Source organism: Leptopilina boulardi, unplaced genomic scaffold, assembly GCF_019393585.1.
Source record: "Leptopilina boulardi isolate dan_hultmark-lab unplaced genomic scaffold, ZJU_Lbou_2.1 LbouV2_333, whole genome shotgun sequence".
NCBI lineage: Eukaryota > Metazoa > Arthropoda > Insecta > Hymenoptera > Figitidae > Leptopilina > Leptopilina boulardi.
The window spans coordinates 461,391-478,591 of NW_026137900.1; the positions used below are offsets into that span (position 1 = coordinate 461,391).

Consider the following 17,201-nt stretch of genomic DNA (forward strand, 5'->3'; position numbering starts at 1 on the left):
ATTGTTGTGTTTTACATATTTTTACTTTTATATTTATCGTTTATTATTCGGAAATTTGTCTTATTAGAGGTTGTCTTTATATGAGAGGTTCGCCTGTATTACAAACGCAACCCAACCCAACCCTGTTCATACTCGCCCACCCACCAACACCAAGATGGCTCCTTTACGGGGCAGTACTCAACATTTGACGTTAATTTATGTACAAGCCTGAATTTAAACGCCTTCCTAAACCCGATTTGAAGATATAAAGAGTTTTCGCGAGTGCAGAAAGTGAAAGGTGAGATCTTGTGCAAGAATTTAGTGTAAGAAAAGATAGTTTTTCCCCAAAAAATGCGCGATCGGCCGGCTGGCGTGCCAGACTCGTACATACTCCCCTGCTCCGACTTCAGCATTCCCCAGGTATTTTATAATATCACCCAAAATTTATTGAGTTTTCGTATTAAACTTATAAATAATTCAGTTAATGCTGACAAATTTCAGCAATATCAAATACTGATATGAAATTTCTACCAAAATCCCATCACCAAAAAAATTGCTCGCGATTGTGTACAATGCATATTGATCTATTCGCTGCTGTCATTTGGAAATGTGATAGTTTTTCCTCTCGCATTAATCACGTTTAATAGAATATTTCTTAATATTTTGTGAATTGCATTTTAATAAGATTAGTAAACATTGTGTGTTGAAAGAAAAAAATTATATGTTTAAATCATCATTGACTAGCTGTCAAATAGTATATGCATTGTTGTGACAGACGCAAAGGTTCAGTTTTTTGTGGCCCCCCTGTGCAACAGTTCTCGTTTCCATTCACACACAGTTAGGGATTGTAGAGATGTAGCTTTCTATTTTACGGTGTCAAGTCGCGATCCATTTTGGGAAGAAAACACAGGAAAAGATAATGTACTTAAGTAGTAATTGCGGTCAATCTACTTTTCTCAATTTTTATCTTCTTTGTTTATCTCACTATATAAATATATATGTGTATGTGTGTGTGTGTGATGGTAATCTTGTGCAATAATAGATTATAAATTGTAATTTAGATTAAACAGTGGAATTAATCATCGACAAAACCTGTTTTTTTTCTACGTTTTAATGAATTTTCTTTTGATTCTTTAATAAGTGACTTCTTTGGAAAAGTGTCCATTCGTAAGAGCACAGCTTCCTTTCTTTTTAGTTGTGCACAAGTATTCTATACGTAGTCTTTTTACAAGGTCAATGGGAAGCGTTAATGAGGTCTGTAATTTCACACCTGTTCTAAGTTTGTCATTAGTACATACTTCTATTTCGGTAAACGTATACATTATCCTTTGATACAAGTTTTTAATCGATACTGTATTTTGGAGTAGCACTGATTTAATCCTTATAAAGTATAAGTGAGTTTAATGTGGTGAATTTTCGATAAATTATCCTTTAAAGGGTCATTATAATTTACATTGTTTTAATAACTGGTTATGTAAAAGTTTATAAGAGGGGGATTTCTAACTATATTATCATTGTACCTGATCATTTTCATTTCTAAAGTGACTCAGAATTGAAATATTATGAAAATGATTGCAGTGTTAATTCTTTTCTCTGAAATGACGTATTATTACACGTGTGTATTTACAGTAATCTTTGTTCTATTCATAATTTCAAATATTTCATTTTAATACAAAATTTTTGTTCAGTTATATCATTTACCTTTTTTTTTCTAAATATTATTTTTTAATTTAATTTTTCTATGATAATGATTACAATAGCTGCAGTTTCTGTTGATTTTAATGCTTTATGAAAATGGTATCAAGAAAACATTGTATGAGTAATCATAAAGAAATGTATTATTCATTGTTTTCAATTTATGCAAAATTATAAGGAATATATTTAAATAAATAAGTAAATCTAAACAATTTTTGTAGTATATGTGATCTTTATAATTTTGCACCGAGGACAAGATAGATTTCATTTTAACGTTTTAGAGTAAAATGAACAAGTTCCAAATAAAGTATATATATGCGTTATACAAATTTGGTTTAACAGTTTTACACATGTGTGTTGAATATGGTAATGAACTTGTAACAAAATTCATGCAATTTTAATGAAGGTGAAACTGATGTCCGACATTCAAACGGCAACTTTATTTCCATAATGCCGGAAATTTTTAACTCAATATATACAAAAATAATATTATGTTTACATAATTTGAAAATCATTTATTGTTCATTTGAAGCGTTTGAAAGTGTTAAAATTATATCAAGGTTTCTAGCAATACGAGAATGTCAGAAATTCGTAAAAATTTAATGGGAAATTAAGATAAAAAATTGATAATTAAATAATTTAAAGTGAAATTTATTTTATATTTACGATTTTCAATTTGAAATGTACAAAGTAAAAAGATAAGCAAATAACAATTGGATGAAATATAGTTCAAAAGCCTCAAATGTACCTTAAATGATATTGTGAGTATTGATTTATAAAATTGTTGTTTTTTCGGTTTTTTTTTAATGATTTTGTGCTGGCACAATTTTTAAGTAAATATAGTGAAAAAAAAATAAGTAAATAACGTTTGGACGAGTTTCCGTTCAAGAGTCTCATATATGTGAGTTGATTTTTAAAATTAATTTACTGTTTTTCTTTTTATTTTATTTAAAAAAAAAAAGAACAGAGTAAGAGTAGTTTTGAAGAAAAAATTCATTTTGTGAATTTTTTGAAAAATGTTTTAATAATTTTTTTTATGAAATGTTTTTAATTGAAATTTAAAATTTAAGACAAAACTATTAATTTATAAATATGAAAAATAATTAAATAATTATTTTTTTTATAAATTTTATATCATGTTAAAAGTTGAATTTCAAATTATGTAAAATTCACACAAATTTTAATTAATTAATTTTTCATATGTAATTAATTTATGATGTCGTAGCCAGAAAGAAGCAATGAGCTTACAAAGTATTAAATAATACATGGAATTGTAAATTAATTTAAAGCAAAATAGAATTTAACATTTTATTTTTTGAAAAGTTTCTCTAATTTTCTCTCATATTATTATTAATATAAATTATTGATTTTTCTTTTTCAGACAAACAGTGCCATTCCAGATAACAATTGCTCATTGTTGTGCTAAAAATTCGTAAATCGTACAATTAACGATAAAAGTAGCATTATAAATATTCCACAAAAAAAAAAAAAAAAACGCCCGTTGAATTAATACTAATCTTCACTGGAAATTTTTACTAATCACAAAAAAAAGAATTATCCTTTGAAAACGTTGAGTATTACAATCTAGACGAATGTTTTTTCTAAGCGCACACAATTAATATAATAGATTTTACTTGAAAAAAAAGAAGTGAATGTAAACTGTGATGTCATTTAACTATTGACAAAAAAAAAAAAAAACAAAAGTAAACAAAGTCAAATAAATTGTTGCAATATCGTCAAAGATGTTACCAAAGGGAAATAGTACTGATTTTTATAAATAATGTTTTGAATCTCAATGACCAAAGTTATTCTATTCGAATCTCGATAATTAAGAAAAAAAGAAGTGCATCTTTTCTTATTTGAATGAAAAGAAAAAATGTCCTGAAAAAAAATACAATATATATATAACGATATTCAACGAAGGTAACGGTACGCAAGTACAATTTTCACATATGATTATATTCTGTGCGTTACCTGGATGCGTGTAATTTTTTACGATGGCGCGAAAGAGCGATAACTTGAGGATCATCAATGTTGCCGTCGTTGGCTTATCTGGTACAGAAAAGGACAAGGGACACGTTGGTGTTGGAAAATCATGCCTCTGTAATCGTTTTATGCGATCTCTCAGCGACGATTACAGTGTGGATCATATTTCCGTTCTCTCACAGGTAAATATTGAATTCTTGTTTACTTTAAATTAGTTGGAAGAGAGAAAGAGCAGTCAGAGGAAAACTTCTTTAGCTATTCCCTTTTATAAACGTAAATTTGTACAAGTTTGTATTTTAACCATACAAATTGTTAATTACACTGAAAGGTCCAATTCATTAGTCACAAGATATTTATTTCAATTTAATTCAATACTTTTTTACTGAAAAAAAAAGAAAAATCGTATTTTAATTTTTTTTAATTGAATCCAATTTTTAAATATACTATAATATGATATAAGAGTAATTTTATAAAGAAATAATCAATAATATTTATCAAGTAAATAAATAAATTAATTTTCAACCTGGATTATATTGAGACAAACGTATTCAAATATATAATGAATTACAATAATTTATTCTGTATATTAATGCAATGAAAAGAAAATTGAACATTGAAAATGAAGCACTTTGTTGGTAATTTACATAAAAGGCTTTTTTGTTGGCTTGGAGAATTTTAGTTGAAATAAAATTAGCTTTTGTTTTCAAGTGTAAAAAGTATTCTATATTCTTTTTAAAAATAAAATATAACTTTTTAAACAAGAAAAAAGGTACTAAAATAATAATATTTATAATTTAGTTCCAAATAAAAAAAAAACATGAAAAAAGTGTAATTTATTTTTTAAAATTTCTTTTTTTTTTGCTTTAGTCGGATTTCAGTGGTCGAGTGGTGAACAATGATCATTTTCTCTATTGGGGTGAAGTTTACAAAACGGCTGAGGATGGTTTGGAGTATCAATTTCAAGTGATAGAACACACTGAATTTATAGACGATGCTTCATTTCAGCCGTTCAAAGGCGGCAAAATGGAGCCATATGGAAAACGTTGTTCGGCAACAAAAATAACAAGCGCTGAAAAGCTGATGTACATTTGTAAAAATCAGCTTGGTATTGAAAAAGAATATGAGCAAAAAGTTTTACCCGATGGCAAATTGAATATCGATGGTTTTTTATGCGTCTTTGATGTGAGCGTTGTGCCTAATCGTCCAGTAGAAAAGCAAATTGAGATCGTTGCTAATATTCTAAATAATCTAGTGAAAACAAAAAAGCCCGTTGTATTGGTAACAACAAAAAATGATGATGCAAATGAACAATATGTTAAAGAAGCGGAGAAACTTATTTTACGTAAAGAGTACAAAAATTCAATAGCCTTTGTTGAAACATCGTCACATGAGAATATTAATATTGATTTGGCGTTTATGATTTTGGCACAATTGGTCGATAGAACCAAAATACGTAGTAAAATAATACCATTTAGTGAAGCAGCAAGGGGACGAAAAGAACTATTAGATGCATCAACTGAATCATTACAAAGGCTTATAAGAATGCATGTCTCTGATTATCGTGCATTATGGTCACAGGCATCGAAAAAATTAGCACAACATAAAGAATATATGACTTTTGTTGAGCTATTTGGTATTGACGCTACACAAAGATTGTTTAGAAGGCATATTAAAAAATTAAAAGACGAACAAGTTGCGAAAAAAGTTCAAGGCTATTTGGATATGCTTCCTGATATACTTCATGAAATTTGTCCAGATATTTCTAATTTAATTAATGAGTAGGTATCGAATTTTTTTTTTTCTGTAAAATTAATACTTTTTCTTATTTTTCTTTTCTTTTTTTTCCATCAGAGAGTGGTCAATTGTTCAACAATATATAAAAGAACATCCGGATTTTCATCAGTACTTTTATGAATGCCCTGAAGATATTTCTTGGATTGATTATGACTTTGGTGAAAATAATACTTCGAAAATTCCTTATGACGTATTGGAAACGTCAGAGGCTGAGACAGTTTTTAAGAATCATATAAATGCTTTACAACAGGAGCAACGGAGACTTGAGTAAGATTTTGAATTTTTATTTTATTTAATTATTCCTAGAAATAGGTTTTAGAATTAGTTTAGTTATCGGCTCGATACCTAATTGTATCTTGCATCAAAAAAAAAAGGAAAACTAATTTTTTTAATTTAAAATTATATAGCCTGTGATATTTATAAGTAGTGTACTAATGCTTTGCTTTATTCTGGGTGGCGTTTCTTTTTGCAGACTTCCAAAAAGGTAATTTTACACGCTATATTACAGCTAAATTTTACTTATCATAGTTTTCACACGCTGGGCATTAATTTATCTGGCAGCAGAAAGTAGCATAGTTAATAGCAAGCTATTTATCTCGCGCGCCATTCGCTAGTAGCTTATATAAGATGTTGGCGAGAAATTTTTCATTTTTATAGAAAATCAGCCTTGAAATTATTATAGAATAGTTTTGTTTAAACTTATTTTATTAGGATAAGTACATTTTTATGTTTTTTTTTAAAGATATGAATAAAAGTCGTAAATGAATAAAATTTTGTAAATTAAATTTATTAAAATAATAGATTTCAAGAAAATGAGAGTAAATTTAAAAATTTGTAAATTATAAAAAAGAATCATTAAAAAGAAATAGCTTTTTACTAGTGAAATTTTTTTAATGTGATTTAAAATTTTTGTTAATATATTTATTTTCTATTAGATACAAAAAGCATTTTAAGTTGTTGCTGGAGGAAACGGGCTATGTTACACCTGGAAAACATCTTTCTGAAGTTAGAGTACTTTTCATGGGTCGAGAATGCTTTGAAGCTCTATCACATCACGACTGTCAAGAAGTTTATGATAAACATCAAAAAGAGATTATCGAGAAAGCAAAACATAATTTTCAAGTAAGTTTTAGAATTTCTGGGTTTTTCTCTGTATTCAAATTTTTAAAAAAAATTTTATTTATTAAAACCGATTTTTTCTGCTATGAAAATATTTTCACTTGATTTTTAAAAGAAATTTTTATCGTCAATTTTCAAGTAACCTTGCGAATATTTTTTTAAGGAATTATTATTGGAACATGCCGATCTCTTTTATCATTTTAAAAGCTTAGCACCATCCGGTACTATTACTCAAGATGATATAAAAGATATAACTGATGCATTGTTAGATGACTTTAGGTGAGTCTTTGAAAAATTGTTCTATTTTTTTAAATATTAAATTTTTTTTAAATTTTCTGATTTTATAGATTTCAAATTTGTAATTTGAGAAGTAATTTAATTTACTAAATTTAATTTGCCAAAAAATTTATTGAATTAATTATTTACAGATATAAGGCTTTAGATAGATTGGATCAAGATAGAAAGCTGATGCTTTTTCAACATTTAGGATTTGTACATTGTCCTATTAGGGAACATTGTCCCGCGTTTCCAAATTGTATGGACGCTCTTATTGAGCGAATACTTGGAACAAAGGCGCACAGGTTAAAAAATTGTTTAATAAGTTGTAAATTTAATATTTATTTATATTCTGAAGAAAATTTATCTAATTGATCAATTTTAATTGTAGACCGTCTTCCTGGAATCATAGTAGTCAGTGGCAATTAACGTCCGATAATAATCAGCTAAATTTAGTAATTCTTGGTAGTAATGGGCTTAGTGAGGAATTTGCTTGTGAGATTAGAGCGCAGACAGAAGACGATGAGGTTGAAATTGATTGTCAAATGTATACACTTGGCTATAGAGTTATCGACGGAGATGTTGGATTACCGCACAATTCATTCACAACATCGGATTTTATGCCTCATGGTAAAGATGGAAACATTTTTTTTTTTTTAACATTTTATTTCTTTCAAAATTAATTTCTTTCATTTCTATGAAAAAATTTGTTTTTTCTTTTAGGATCATTTTGCATTTACTCAAACGAAGATTCATTTGAATATATTCGTTCGTCTTTGGAGAAAACACTTCTTTCAAATTTGGAACAGGAAGATCGGTTACCATTCCAGGGATTACCTATCGTGATCATGTTTGTGCCTGATCAATGTATTGATGAAATGGAAGCATCACGATTACGTGTGGAAGGGCAAAATTTAGCTGACAGTTTACAATGTCCATTTATTGATGTTTGCATTGACGATTTGGAGCAAAATAAACGTTTTCCAAGTTCGCTGGTCAAGGAAGCTTTACAGCAACTTGTACAGTCAATAAATCATCGTGCGGGTTTTATAAACATTTATCAGAGTGTGATTGAATGTCTGGAACCTGATATTAGGTAAATTTTTCTCCTTTTTAAAAAAAGAAAAATAATAATAATAAAAAAAATGATAATTTGTTAAAATTATTTTGTTTTAGAATTATAATGTGTATGTTCTGCGGTGATCCCTATTCCGTCGAGAATGTTCTTGGTCCATTGCTAAGTCATCAGTGTTGTTTTTTAAGTGGTGAAAGATCAATTGTATTGGAAACTTATTTAGGTGAATCAAAACGACGAGTAGAGGTGATTATATCAAGTTTTCATGGGGCAAACGCTTTTCGAGATGAACTTGTTCATGGTTTTATATTGGTGTATTCTACTAAAAGAAAAGCTTCTCTTGCAACATTAAAGTGAGTATAAGTAATATATAAATAATTAATTTTATTAAAAAAATTTTTTTTTAAATGCTTTTGTTTGCAGTGCATTTTCGATGAATATTCCAAATTTACCGATACAAATAATGGCTGTTACGGAAAGTGGAGGTGCCAATGCTTTCTTTAGCAATGATTTAAGTCATTTACTTATCACCGAGGGTAATGCAACTGCAGATAGGCTTCAGGCTCATTTCATGACATCTTCATCCAGTTGTCAACAAAAAAGTGAGTAGAAAATGTAATTCTATAATAGCAAATTTTTAATAAAATTTAACTTTTAATATATGACATTTCTCTAAAAAAAAAAATTAGCTGCTTTCTATACACCATTCTTCAAAGAAGTTTGGGAGAAGAAACCAGAAATTGAACAAGCATTTAATATGGAAGAACCGGGTAATTTGAATGACAGTGGAGAAGGAACTTTGGAATATTCAGCACTTCATCCAATGCCACCACCTCGTCATGAAAGTTATCATCTTCAAACACCTGACGATGGGTAAGTTTTCTTAGAAAAATTTTGTGTGTTTTTTTCTTCCCCCAAGTTATGATTTCTCGAATACAATAATGTTTTATTTATGTGAATTAAAAATCTAACTCGAAATAGTATGTCTGTCACTTTTAGAAGTGGTTCCGAGTCATACGAGCAATTGACTCCCGATGGTGAACTTGGAGAGACTGGTTTAAATGAACATTTTTGTCATAATCGAGCTACACCCAGTGATGACAGTGATATTTACAGTCAAGTTGATTTTCATCGTGAAGAAAGAGAACGAGAAATGCATAAAGCTAATAAACTACCAGGTAATGAATCATAAATATAATTTATATTTTTAAATCAAAATTGTGGAGAATTTTGTAAAATATTTTATTACCATTATAGGTTGGGTAAAAGAAACCTTCATGAATCAGGATAGTGTCTCGAATAGTTATTCCCATCGGGCATTTACAACAGGTCGTCGTCATATATCGCAAACTAAACCACGTCCAAAAGGGAATAGCCAAACGCTTAAGCAACCGGGTAAGATAAATTTGAAGGATTTTTCAAATGTGACAGACGCGATTGCCCGTATGACCATTGGCGAGAAGGATGAACATGGATCTAAAATGTTGGGTCACGCGCCATTGGCTACACCGGAATTGGTTGATCTCGGTTCAGAATATGCTCAGGTCAAGGACGTTGTTCCAAATTTATATTCATACGATGGAGATTATATGTATACACTTGTTCATGATTCTATTGGAAATAATAAATCGAAAATGAGATACAGGCGAAAAAAGGGACAACCATGTAAGTTGATTTTTTTTTTTTTTGTAAAAGGAAATTAATTATTATTTATTTCGAATTTGTTTTTTCAGCTTATAGCGATTCAGATTCAGAATGGAGTTCATTGGAGACATTAGCTGATTATGTTGGTTCAGCGAATAAAAAAGCATCGGCTCATAAAAGAATACGCAAAAAGCGAACTGCAATACCAGTTGCTACACCCAAGGTTCCATCTTTAACTAGCATGAAAAGTGGTGAAGGTATTGTTGGTCTAAATTATGGAATGAAGGACGATAAAAATTGGAGAGTTGATCCAATTGAAAGAGGTAAAATGCAAAAAAAAATTTATGAATATTTTTTCTAATAGTAGAGTATTAATTTATTCTATTTATTTATTAGTTTCCAGCGAATCTCCAGACTCATCAGAATCGAGTGATCCAGAGCATAATTCTAGATCAAGATCAAAGCAGTACTTACAAGCCGCGGCTCATTTACAGAAAAGATTTGGAAATTCCATTCCGCATCAACATTTAGCAGCTACATTGCAGCATCCATTTAATTTAAAACATATGACACACGATATGTTTTCCACACATTGTAAGTATCAAAACTTAATTATATTTTTTTGTGGAAATATGAATTTTTTCGAAAAAAAAATTTTTATTTCAGCCAAGCATAGAGGTGATAATAATTTCGGAAATATGCCCGATGATGAATCTAGTATTGATGTTTCCTCTCCGAGAGAAATAAATTCTCCCAGTGTGAGTAAATTAAAAATTTCAAATATTTTCATAATTCTTTTATTTCAAAAACAATAATGGATTTTTTTTCAGTTTGGTATTCTTACTAAGGGAAAGGATGGCGATAAATTAACAAGAAAGAGAGACAAGCAAAAGGCGAAGGAAGATGAAAAAATGGAGAAACGTCGATTGAAAGAGGAGAAATTAAAGAAACATGCGGAGAAAGAAAGAGAACGAGAAAAAAAGAAACAGGAGAAAATGAAGCAGACAAAAAGTAGTACAGCAATAACAATGTCAACTCAAATGCAACAACAACCATTAATTGAAGATTTTGCTCAAAGTGAAACAAATCGAATACCTCTTTTTCTTGAAAAATGTGTACGCTTTATTGAGGACGAGGGACTTGATTCCGAAGGAATTTATAGAGTACCTGGAAATCGAGCACACGTTGATCTTCTCTTTCAAAAGTTTGAGGAAGGTAAGTCGGCACAAATTTTTGATTTGAAAAACAAAATTATTATAAAATTTGTTTTTATTTTCTATTTGGGGGGGATTTTTTAAAAACAAATTTCGTTTTTATATTAAATAATTGAAAATTATATAAAGAATTAATAAAATAATTTAATTATAAATTTTATTAAAGACGTTAACGTCGATATACATTCTTTGGACATTCCTGTAAATGCCGTGGCAACGGCTCTAAAAGATTTCTTCTCAAAGAGATTACCACCGCTTATTGATAAAGAACGTATGGCCCAATTAGAAGATATTTCAGGTAAAGTGCAAAAAAATTTATTTAAAACTTTTAATCGTTTTTCTTGATAATTTCAATCTTTAATTGTATTTTTCTTTAGGCGCGCGTGGAATTAGTACATCAACATCATCTACTTGCATGAATATGGAAGGTAAATCGCCTATGAAATTTTAAATGCAAAATTTTAATGAAATTTAATATTAATTTTCTTAATTTATGCCATTATAGATAGAAGTTGTAGACTATTGGCCCTACGACAAATGCTGAGTAAATTAAATCCAGTCAACTTTGATGTTCTTAAATTCATTTTTCAACATTTTGTAAAGTGAGTGTTTTAAAATTTTTTTTTTATTTATTTGTAATCTTCTTTGTAGATATTTTAATTTTATTTCCAAATTTAAAGGAAATTTTGTTTTAAATTTTTGAATGATTTTTTTTTGCAGAGTGGCTGAAAATTGTAAGCTAAATAGTATGGATAGCAAAAATTTGGCAATTTGCTGGTGGCCTACGCTCTTACCAATTGAATTCAACGATTTGGGTAGATTCGAAGCAATGAGGCCGTATTTGGAAGATGTTGTGCAGACAATGATCGACCAATATCCTTTTCTATTCTGCGGCAAGGAAGCCATTGTAATGGTCTAGGTGTAAACGTGCCATGAGACAAGGTATCCCGACCACAGAGCAATAGTATGCTTTTTCTCTCTTGTATAGTAAGGTATATTTGTTATATATAATTTTTTCTTCCCTTCAAAAAAAAAAAAAAAAAAAAAAAAAGAAATGCTCAATTTCAAGCGAGCAGAGTCAGCTTTGAATCTCTTCGAATCTATGTCACAAAAAATGAACAACTTGAACAATTACGCATAATAGTTGGTCTCAACTTAGTTTATAATAGTTTTATTTTTTCGTCATAGGTATTATACGATTATAGATTAAGCCTAAAGATAACGCGAAACGAAGAATTTTTTCCCACTTTTTTTTTTAATTTCAGGGTCTTTTTTGAGTTTTTCTTTACTATATAACTAATCTGATCAAATTCATGATTCCTGATGAGCCGAATTTTCAAATTGGCATTGACGATTTATCATAAGTCGTCTGTCATTATATATAAAAAAATTTAATAGTATGCATGAGTCATGTTGGATGTATGGAAGACATTGTATTTATTAGCATGTGTTAGCGGTCGTTGAATCGTTAGCGATTAAATGGTACGAAACATACTCGATGTTGCTCTTACGTTAATGCTTTTTTCCATTTTTTAAATTCTTGCACAGGCCTCAACGCACAAATTATTGAGACTCCTTTCTCAGGAATAAAATTAAACAAAATTTAGATAAAACTCGCCTATTCCCACAGTTATTAAAAAAAAAAATTCTAGAAAACTATGACCCTCATTTGCAATTTAATAATTCATTATCAAAATTTTTGAATTGCAAATTTTTTATATTTTAAAATATCAACGGGAAAAATAGAAAATTTTAATTTCATAGTTTTATCGTTTTCTTTAGTTCGCGTTGCGATTTCGAAATGTGCTTCAAGTAATTAGAAAGCAAGTGTCATCTATAGATGTGCCATAATTTTATGGAACTTGATGTTAAGATGATAATAGTGGTACATTTCAGCGATTCAACATCTAAAATCATTGGTCGATGCGACGAATGTTAATTTCACATGTGATAACATTTTTAAATATAAATAAATAAATAAATAAAAAATATATATATTATATATATTAAATACAGAGAAACTAATTGAATGCTGTGTAAAGACGTTATGAACTTCAATATCAGTACAAGTTCAAATAATTAAACTCAAATCGTATCATTTTACAAGATCTTTGTTTTTAGTTTTTTAATTATTATTATTATTAATAATTATTATAATCTCATTGCTTTTTAGTCGAGATGCTTTCGGATGTTGCGATTGCTGCAGTATTTAAATCTCGTGTGTGTCAAAAAGGACATTCCATATTTGGAATTTCAATGTTTTCTATAAAAAAAATGTGTTTTTCGGTTCGAAGGCATGTGAATTTGATGTTAATACAAGAGATCTTTCGAATACTACGATATCATGCTAATAATAATATTAATATTAATAATAATCAAACAAATCAAATACAACGCCTTCTAACGTGAAAAAAAGCGTGCGTGTTGTCATATTTATAAAGGGAAAAATAAAAAAACAAGCGTTTTTGAATATAGTGATAATGCGTGAATGTAATTGTTGAGCTTGAATTAGAGTTGATAAAACGGATTGTTCACTCACTTTTGATCGTACCAAAATTTTGTACATTCATATGAACATATTTGTAGTATAACTTTTTGCAAACGACCACAAACATGTAGTCTTGCCTTAATCGTCTCTTCGTTGCATTATATTTTATTTATACATTTTCATTATAATTATTTAAATTTCTGTTAAATTATAATTTTTGTATTCTCTGAAAAACTCTGAAACTTTGATCTTTAGAATCAAAAAACAGATAATTAATTTATGATAGAGATTCAGAATTTTTCAATTATAAATTAAATTACTTTTATGATGTTTTACATAAATTTTGTTTTTTGCCAATTTAATTTGGTGAAAAAAATTTATTGATTAAATTTAATTAAAGAAAAATAGATTTTCAAAAAAAAAAATTTAATTCTACGAAGAAATGATCGTACAGGCTACTTTTTACTCAACATTTTTGATGTGAACTGGTTCGAATGATGAGCTGATCAATTTTTACAATGGAATTTTTTAAAGAGTGATCAATAGATTTTTTCATCGATCAGTATTCTCATTAATCGTAACCACATAAAACTAAAAAAAAGCCTAAAAAAAAAGAAAAGAATCATTAATAGAGTACGTCCGTAAAAATTTTTCTCCTCCTATATTATATAAGATGAGATAACCAAATAGTTATTCTATCTTTGAACAACTCGATCATAAGTACTCTTTTTACAAATGATTTGCCTAAAAAAAAAATAATATAAAGGCCTCTATCAATCTAAAATCGATTTTTTATTAAAAATTAAAATATTCCCTAGAATAAATTTTAACAAAAAAAATTTTAAATTTACATTTTCGTAAATATTAAACGACACACCGAAAAAAGTTCTTTAGATTATTTTAATCTACAGCCGGCAAATTTCAAGAGATGATCATTATAAATATAGAGGTAGAGACTAAAAATGTGAAATGTTTCAATTTTAATGAAAAATGTTATTTTTTCTTTGAAAAAAAAGAATTACGATAAATTAGAAAATTTTTATTATTAAAAAATTTACAAATCTTTAAGAAATATTCAATTTTCTAAAGATTGTATTAAATAGAATTTTAATTATTGAAACATTTCCCATAATGTAGGGGGGAAATTGTCTTTAAAATTAATCTTTTTAATGTCAGAGAAAAGGCGAGGAAAAGCAAAATGAATATCGATGTAAAATTGAAGATATGTGCAGTATTAGGGCTTCTTAGGTAGTCTTAAGGCATTTACGTATATGTATAAATATGATTATACAACAACAACAAAATGTATAATTATTTATAAATATTATATATATAATATTTATACATCCAACATGGCATGTTCTGTGACAGTATAAGTTGTCAAAGCGAGTGTCGTTCCAAAGAGCCTGCAACTTGTAATTTATTATAAAGTTGCGAGAAATCGCGAATTGCATCCGTGTTTTTTCTTCTACGAAATTTGGAGAATTAACGACGATGCGGCCTAGGGGCGCGAAGGAGATTAAAAAAATAATAAAGAAAAAAAGTGAGCGAAATAAACGAGAGTAGAGAGCAAGGGAGAGACATGCAAGAGCAAGGAACTGATAAAAGAAACAAATTTTATGTTTTGCTTTTTTATATTTTTAATTATAAGATGTTAAAAAAAAATATCAGTAAAATTTTGGAAATGAAATTCACAAAATATATATTGATAAATTTTTTCTTTTCAAATTCACGAACAATTTGATTTAGAAAATTTTTTGGTCGCTTTTAAAAATGTTTAATAAACATATTTATTTGAAAAGAAGAGGAATTTTTCGAAAATTCCTTGGTCTCGCAAGTCTTTCTAATTGTACTTGTATCAATGCTTTTTAATGTGTATATATTGTTGCTTGCGTTCGGCCACTGTGTATATTGGGCTGCGGATATTAAAATAATAATAAATAATAATAATAACGATAATATTGGATATGTGGTATGATTGTGTGAGAATGTATGAAAAAGAGAAAGCAATGATAATAGGATAAAAAAAAGAAGAAGAAAAAAGAAAGAAAGAAAGAAAGATACCAAGACAGAGAGAAAGAAACAAGTATATGATAAAAAAAATAAAATAAAGGAAACGTTTGCTAAATTGCCTGATTGTCGGCGTTAATAGATTTGTGAAACATATTCATTGATGCTTGATCGAATATCCGTATCTAGTTCCGACCTACGAATAATGTTTACAATTTCAATCCTGTCGAATTTCACGATTCACGCTGGAACGATGAAGAGGAATGAATTTTAGCTAAAAAAAATAATATAAATAAATGTGCGTATCTTATACTTTTTGACGCATTTATATTACATATGTTACGCAGCTAGATAAAAAAAAAGAAAAAAAAATGAGAGGCAACAAAGAAGACTTAGTATAGAGAGATTTTTTCAATTAAATTATACTGTCATCGCAATAAGAAAAAAATACTCATTATAATTAAAAAAAAAAAAAAAAAAAAAAAAACACAAAACTTATAAAATACTTCCTGTACGAAAAAAAAATCCAGGAAGTAATTTGTGAATTTTTTTTTTACAGAAAGTATGTAATTTTTGTTTTTCTTTTCTTTGTATATCACCGTATTAATAAAAATTGAAACATCGAATTAAGTTGATTAGTTTAAAGAGGAAAAAGAAGAAGAAGAAAAAGAAAGAAAATATAAATATATTGTATATCTGAATAAGAAAAAAAAATTGTTCCCTGTGAATTGTGGGTGACGTTCGACAGATTTCTATTTGCGAAAGGTTGTAACGGGATTCGTTTATATCGATTAAAAAAAAAAAAAAAATTGTTGCAAAACTTGGCTTGATGAATTCCGTAATGACTTTTCGTCACTTTTTTAATAGGCTAGTTCGTCTTCGCAGAGCGAAATGAGGCTGCGTAACGCACGTAAAACCGAATGGAAAAGGGTTTTCGTTGTCATCGAGAAATTTTATATAACTGTCTTGAAAAAAAAGTTTTTTAAATCATTTATTGTATACCATTGATTCCATTCATATCGAGAATTAATGGATGACTCGCTTTTTATAGTTAGTTGATAAATAAATAAATAAATTAAAAAAAAAGAAAAAAGAAAAATAGTGGATAAATGATAGTAATCGCTCTTTTCCATCGGCATTCGAACGTTTCGCAGCAATCATGCGACCATATTTCCCAAAGTCTAACAGATTTTGAATCATTATGACAGTGAGCCGTACAAAAAAAAAAAAAATAAACGCGTGTACGCGAAAATAGCGCCTATGATGGTTTAAATGACGGTGAAGAAATAATAAATAATAAAAACAAAAAAAAAAATAAAATAAAAAAACACAAAAGTATCGGTGTCCAAGAAGTATTTAAAATAAAAATCGTCTTTATGTACAATTTCAATTTATTGCCTTGTGATTTATTCATTTTAATTCCCGATTTTTATTTCGTTACTTTTTAATTTAATTTTATATTTTCCATTGTATTTTAGATTAAGATGAATTTATTTTTGTAATCGATTTTTAGAATAGTGCGACAATTTTAAATGTATTTTTTATGTTTATGTTAACTTATAGTAATTTATTTTTAGGTGTTTATAAAAATTAGAGAAAATATTATAAGTATCTAAAGTTGTATTCTTTTTCTTGACCTTTTGTACTAATTTTATAATAATTATTTTTAAAAATAATTATTAAAAAAAATTTTTTTTTTCAAATTTATTCCCGCGAAGAATCGACTAGTTTTTTAAAATTAATATTTAAATAATTGTAAATTTGAATTTATTACATAATCAGTGTTTATTTACGTTATATTACAAAAATATACAATAATTACATTATATACATACATTTCATTACACTGACATATTCCCTACTTATTATATTCATTGTACTTTATTATATAATAGTTTATACAGAATTTCTTTATTAAAAA

At 28.0% G+C, this 17,201-nt stretch overlaps 1 protein-coding gene across 3 annotated transcripts; it reads left to right on the top strand.

The window, feature by feature from the left end:
* Nucleotides 1–112: 112 nt before the first annotated feature.
* Nucleotides 113–16,670, top strand: LOC127285519 (rho GTPase-activating protein 190). 3 transcript variants are annotated; one of them, XM_051311593.1, is made up of 22 exons: nucleotides 113–399; nucleotides 3,056–3,842; nucleotides 4,528–5,438; nucleotides 5,512–5,721; nucleotides 6,390–6,576; nucleotides 6,737–6,852; nucleotides 7,002–7,154; nucleotides 7,241–7,479; nucleotides 7,573–7,945; nucleotides 8,026–8,277; nucleotides 8,348–8,526; nucleotides 8,614–8,797; nucleotides 8,906–9,102; nucleotides 9,182–9,589; nucleotides 9,658–9,891; nucleotides 9,965–10,162; nucleotides 10,235–10,326; nucleotides 10,399–10,783; nucleotides 10,949–11,080; nucleotides 11,160–11,210; nucleotides 11,288–11,384; nucleotides 11,503–16,670. In XM_051311593.1, the coding sequence occupies exons 2-22, from the start codon at nucleotides 3,672–3,674 to the stop codon at nucleotides 11,699–11,701; spliced, it is 4,968 nt and encodes a 1,655-aa protein (XP_051167550.1). In that variant the 5' UTR covers nucleotides 113–399; nucleotides 3,056–3,671; the 3' UTR covers nucleotides 11,702–16,670. The 3 variants fall into 3 exon arrangements, with proteins under 3 accessions (XP_051167550.1, XP_051167549.1, XP_051167551.1); XM_051311592.1 differs by having other exon boundaries at nucleotides 113–277; XM_051311594.1 differs by having other exon boundaries at nucleotides 113–277; nucleotides 8,924–9,102.
* The last annotated feature ends 531 nt before the right edge of the window (nucleotides 16,671–17,201 follow it).

Excerpts from the sequence above, each read along its gene's own strand:
- LOC127285519 (XM_051311593.1), top strand. The coding sequence starts at position 3,672 with ATGGCGCGAAAGAGCGATAACTTGAGGATCATCAATGTTGCCGTCGTT. Across the intron at positions 5,722-6,389 it reads CAGGAGCAACGGAGACTTGA|ATACAAAAAGCATTTTAAGT; the intron begins GTAAGATTTTGA and ends ATTTTCTATTAG. Across the intron at positions 11,385-11,502 it reads ATTTTTCAACATTTTGTAAA|AGTGGCTGAAAATTGTAAGC; the intron begins GTGAGTGTTTTA and ends TTTTTTTTGCAG.